Source organism: Colobus angolensis, unplaced genomic scaffold (genome assembly GCF_000951035.1).
Source record: "Colobus angolensis palliatus isolate OR3802 unplaced genomic scaffold, Cang.pa_1.0 Scaffold39, whole genome shotgun sequence".
NCBI lineage: Eukaryota > Metazoa > Chordata > Mammalia > Primates > Cercopithecidae > Colobus > Colobus angolensis.
Window position 1 is genome coordinate 1,807,748 of NW_012117265.1, and position 5,837 is coordinate 1,813,584.

Sequence of the window (5,837 nt, forward strand, 5' to 3'; positions counted from 1 at the left end):
GGTCTCAAACTCTTGGCCTCAAGTGATCCACCCATCTCAGCCTCCCAAAGTTCTGGGATTACAGGCATGAGCCACCACATCTGGCCCCTGAGCTCTAATTTTCTAATCTGTAAAACACTAAAAACACTTACTTCATAGGGCTGTAAGGAAGACTGAGATAATATATGTAAAATATTGATAGAATATACAAAATGTGTATTTTTATTTATTCATCTTTAGAGATGGGAGTCTCAAACTCCTGGCCTCAAGTGATCCTGCCACCTCAGCCTCCTAAGTAGCTGGGATTACAGGTGTAAATCACCTTGCCCAGCCAAAATGTATGTTAAAAATTCATGTTAGTGGGGCACGGTGGCTCATGCCTGTAATCCCAGCACTTGGGGAGGCCAAAACAAGTGGATCACTTGTGTTCAGGAGTTCGAGACCAGCCTGGCCAACACAGTAAAACCCTATCTATACAAAAAAAAAAAAAAAAAAAAAAAACCGGCGTGGTGGCGCCTGTCTGGTCTCAAGTACTTGGGAAGCTGAGGTGGGAAGATTCCTTAAGCCCCGGAATTTGAGGCTGCAGTGAGCCATGATAGCGCCACTGCACTCCAGCCTGGGCGACAAAGGAAGACCTTTCACACACACAAGGCGAGACATAAACACACACAGTCCCCCACAGGCCGGGGAACGCAAACTCCCCGGTCCACACTCCCAACTTGCTCCCTTCCCTCCCGGGTCCCTGGGCGCACAGGGATGAGCCATGGAAGCCTTGTCGCCTGCACCAGGCTCCCACGGCTCGTGGTGCTGTGCGCTTCTGGTGTTCGCTGCCTACAGCCGACACGTCGAGCTTCGTGCCCCTAGAGTTGCTCGTCACAGCAGGCTCCGGCGCTCCGCGATATCACCGTATCATCCACATCAATGAAGTAGGTAAGTGCTCTGGGAATGGAGGAGTGGTCGGAGGAGAGGGGTCTCAGTCCTCGCCCACCTGACCAACCCCCATGCCTGCAGTGCTCCTGGACGCCCCCGTGGGACTGGTGGCGCGGCTGGCTGACGAGGGCGGCCACATAGTGTTGCGCTGGCTCCCGCCGCCTGAGGCACCCATGACGTCCCACATCCGCTACGAGGTGGACGTCTCGGCCGGCAACAGCGCAGGGAGCGTGCAGAGGGTGAGGCCAGCCCCTACGGCCCAGCCCCCAAAGCTCCACTGACTACTGCTCAGCCACGTCTCTCGAGGTCGCACCCAGTGCCGCCGCCAGGGCCGGTCCGTGACATCCCACATCCCATTACCCTGGTGCTGAGACACGCCCCCTTTCCTAATGTCCTCGCAAGCCTGCTGCACCCCAACCCCTTCTCCCTCCGGCCCGTAACCCCAGACCCCTTCAGCGCCCAGCTCCCTCTACGCGTGCTAGGCTAGTTATTAAATTGCCCGGGTCCCGCCCCTTGGTACCAGAGTCTCTCTCTCTGATTGGCCCCGAGTTTTCTTGGGCTCCTCCCCCTACTCTTATTGGTCCCATTGCGATTCTATGGCACCGTTTTTTCCTTCCCCTGATTGGCTCGGTTCCACCAAGGCCCGCCCCCACGTGCTCTAGTTTTGTCTGACTCGCCTCCCTCGCCCTGGTTCCGCCCCCAGGTGGAGATCCTGGAGGGCCGCACCGAATGCGTGCTGAGCAACCTCAGGGGCCGGACGCGCTACACCTTTGCCGTCCGCGCGCGTATGGCTGAGCCGAGCTTTGGCGGCTTCTGGAGCGCCTGGTCCGAGCCTGTGTCGCTGCTGACGCCTAGCGGTGAGGCCCTAGGAAGGGGTGTAGGAGGAGCCGGGGCGAACCACCGGGCAAGCCCACCGCCCTAACTTCCTCCCCGCCTCTCAGACCTGGACCCCCTCATCCTGACGCTCTCCCTCATCCTCGTGCTCATCCTGGTGCTGCTGACCGTGCTCGCCCTGCTCTCCCACCGCCGGTGAGCTCCCCATTCGGGCACTGGGCCCAGACTCCTCCTCGCCAACGGTCCTCTTTCACTATGGAAACCTAGGCTGAGAGAGACACGCACTTGCCCAAGGTCATGCAGTAAGGAGTCACGTCAGTGGCAGGGCTGGGATGCATGCCAGACTAGACCCAGACTGTTCCTTAACATTTTCTGCTCTTGGGGACTTTCACCTGATTTTCCTTCTGCATCAGGGGCTGCCATTTCTTGGGTCCCTTTGCTAGTTCCTTTCCCCAATGTTATCACCTTTGTAAAATCAACCAGATGAATTTAGTGAAAGAATTTAAGCCCCTGAATGCCTCCCACCCCTGCAGTCAAGCTCCTCAGACACTATGATCAGATCAGCCATTCTGAGGTATTTGTAATTCCAAGCACACACTAGGTGGTTTCACACCCCCAAGCTTTTGCCCATCCTGTTCCCTCTGTCTGAAATACCCTTCCTGCTTTGTCCGCTAAGCAATCTTCTAGTTGTCTTTCATGGCCCTGTTCATTTACTTGGTTAGAAAATACATACTGAGTGCCAAACATGTGCCAGGCACTGGAGAGAGAATGGAGAACAAGCCAGAGCCTGACCACAAGTCTCTGACCTTGTGGATCTCAAGTCAACAAACAAGGGACCCAAGAAATATCTGATGATAAATTATAATGAGTGATATCACAGAAACAAACAGGATGTGGGGACATGACAGGATGATCAGGGAAGGCCTCCAGGAGGAGGTGACATCAGAGTGGAAACCTGAAGGTTGGAAGGAAGCAGCTGCTTGAAAAGTGGGGAGAAGAAATGGCAAGTGCAAAGGCCCTGAGGTGGGAATGAGATTGGAACATTCAGCCAGCTTCAAGAATTGCCACATGGCAGGGCTGCAGGGCCAGGTGCGGTGACTCACGCCTGTAATCCCAGCACTTTGGGATGCCAAGGCAGACGGATCACCTGAGGTTCGGAGTTTGCAACCAGCCTGACCAACATGGAGAAACCCTGTCTCTACTAAAAATACAAAATTAGCCAAGCGTGGTGGCACATTACGCCTGTAATTCCAGGTACTCGGGAGGCTGAGGCAGGAGAAACGCTTGAACCCAGGACGTGGAGGTTGTGGGTGAGCCGAGATTGCACCATTGCACTCCAGCCTGGGCAACAAGAGTGAAACTCCATCTCAAAAAAAAAAAAAAAAGGAATTGCCACATGGCTAGAGCAGTATGTAAGGGGGTGTGGCAGATGTTGAGACGAGGGAGGTGACGGGTCATATAATGCAGGGCCTTCTGCAGGGTTGTGGGGAGGAGTTTGGATGTCTTTTTGTGTTGTTGTTTTTGAGACAGAGTCACTGTTGTTGCCCAGGCTGGAGTGCAGTGCAGCAGTCTTGGCTCACTGCAATCTCCACCTCCCGGTTCAAGCGATTCTCCTGCCTCAACTGCCTGAGTAGCTGGGATTACAGGCGTGCATGCCCTGCTAATTTTGTAGTTTTAGTAGAGACGGGATTCTACCATGTTGACCAGGCTGGTCTCGAACTCCTGACCTCAGGTGATCTGCTCACATCAGCCTCTCAAAGCAACTGGGATTATAGGCGTGAGCGACCGTGCCCAGCTTGGATTTTATTCTGAATGCCTTCTCTCCTTACTCCAGAAGGTAACATAACAACATAATATTTATCTATGAAGTGACATCATGGACCTCCTGGAAAAGTCTGGGCCAGGGTTTTGGTTTTTTGATTTTTTTTTTTAGAGATGGGGTCTCACTATGTTTCCCAGGGTGGCCTTGAACTCCTGGGTTCAAGTGATCCTCCCACCTCAGCCTCCCAAAGTGCTGGGATTACAGTGCTGGTGTAAGCCACTGCACCTGGCCATGGCCAGGATTAAAGGGAGAATGACCAAGGTATATAGAACCCCTATGCACCCTTCAATACCCTGTTCCAGTTATCCTTTTGTAGGGCCTTGCTGATGCTTCAGTCAGAACCCCTGTCCCCCAGCCCTGATGTACTCCTCTGCCTCCATTGTGATCACAGGGACCAGGAGTATCTGTGCCCCTATGACTGGGCACAGTGGAGGGGGTATTGGTGAGTGTTCAATGAGTCATGTCTATATAACTGTTTCTATCGGCTTCAACAGGGCTCTGAAGCAGAAGATCTGGCCTGGCATCCCGAGCCCAGAGAGCGAGTTTGAAGGCCTCTTCACCACCCACAAGGGTAACTTCCAGGTAGGTGACCTGGTTGTCCCCTCAGTGCCTGGGCTTCCCTGCTTCTTGCAGCCAAACTGCAGGCCTCTCTGAGCAGGTTGGTGCTATTTCTTCAGCTGTGGCTATACCAGAACGATGGCTGCCTGTGGTGGAGCCCCTGCACCCCCTTCACAGAGGACCCACCTGCCTCCCTGGAAGTCCTCTCAGAGCGCTGCTGGGGGATGATGCAGGCAGTGGAGCTGGGGACAGATGATGAGGGCCCCCTGCTGGAGCCGGTGGGCAGTGGGCATGCCCAGGATACCTATCTGGTGCTGGACAAATGGTTGCTGCCCCGGAACCCGCCCAGTGAGGACCTCCCAGGGCCTGGTGGCAGTGTGGACACAGTGGCCATGGATGAAGGCTCAGAAGCATCCTCCTGCTCATCTGCTTTGGCCTCGAAGCCTAACCCAGAGGGAGCCTCTGCTGCCAGCTTCGAGTATACCATCCTGGACCCCAGCTCCCAGCTCTTGCGTCCATGGGCACTGTCCCCTGAGCTGCCCCCTACCCCACCCCACCTAAAGTACCTGTACCTTGTCATATCTGACTCTGGCATCTCAACTGACTACAGCTCAGGGGACTCCCAGGGAGCCCAAGGGGGCTTATCCGACGGCCCCTACTCCAACCCTTATGAGAACAGCCTTATCCCAGCTGCTGAGCCTCAGCCCCCTAGCTATCTGGCTTGCTCTTAGGACACCAGGCTGCAGATGATCGGGGATCCAATATGACTCAGAGAGCCAGTTGCAGACTCAAGACTTACTGAACAGGGAGGGCCAGGCCTCTCTCAGGAGTAGGGGCATTGCTGACTTTGTCTGCCCAATCCATCCTGCTCAGGAAATCACAACCTTGCAGTATCTTTAAATATGTATAGTTTTTTTTTTTTAATCTGTCTTTATATACATATGTATGCAAGTTTTTCTACCATGATTTTTGCAAACACCCTGTAAGTCCCATCTTCCCCTGGGCATAGGCCATAGAGGTAGAAGTTAAAGTTCTTGAGCTTATTCAGAAGCTGAACCTGCAATCTGAATACTAATCATAACATAAAATAGTATGCTAAACAGCTCCTAAATCTTAGTGGCTTACCATACTAAGTGATTTCTCTCTCCTAACTCAGCTCAAATGGGCAGCCATCCATGGGATGAGTCAGAGGATAAGACTCTTCCAGTCTGTAGCTCTACCTTCTCTTAGGGTACTTAGATGGGTCCCCCTATTCTACAAACTGCCAGTCAGCAAGGGAAGAAAAAGGGCAGCAATGACCCACAATGGGCCATTTGAGGGATCTGGCCCGGAAATGGACTTCCTCTTTTCTTCTCACACCTCATTGGCTGGGAACAGTCACACGACCCCAGTCACATGAAAGGCTGGGAAACTTAGTTTAGTTCTCCACCCAGGAAGAGCAAAGCTGTTTAACGGGCCTCTAGCTAGTCTCTGCAACTAACAACAATAACAATAATTCTGAATCAGGCCATGTTCTAAGAAAGTACTCTGATGACACTTGGTGTCAACAAGTAACTCAATGGGAGTTTTGGTTTAACTACAGACAGGGTCTCTGTTACATAGGCTGGAGCCCAGTACCTCAAACATGGTTTGCTGCAGCCTTGACCTCCTGGGCTTAGGTGATCCTCCTGCCTCAGCTTTTCGAGTAGCTGGGACTACTGGCATGCACCACCAA

At 53.2% G+C, this 5,837-nt stretch overlaps 1 protein-coding gene across 1 annotated transcript in view; it reads left to right on the forward strand.

Annotated features, from left to right (window-relative positions):
* EPOR (erythropoietin receptor) overlaps positions 1–5,631 on the forward strand; it is a 7,483-nt gene extending 1,852 nt beyond the window's left edge. The window contains exons 3-8 of the mRNA XM_011954804.1: positions 734–909; positions 991–1,148; positions 1,613–1,766; positions 1,851–1,938; positions 4,060–4,147; positions 4,243–5,631. Of these exons, the coding sequence (XP_011810194.1) occupies positions 734–909; positions 991–1,148; positions 1,613–1,766; positions 1,851–1,938; positions 4,060–4,147; positions 4,243–4,854 (1,276 nt within the window). The 3' untranslated portion in view covers positions 4,855–5,631. The remainder of the gene's footprint in view (positions 1–733; positions 910–990; positions 1,149–1,612; positions 1,767–1,850; positions 1,939–4,059; positions 4,148–4,242) is intronic.
* Positions 5,632–5,837: the final 206 nt, after the last annotated feature.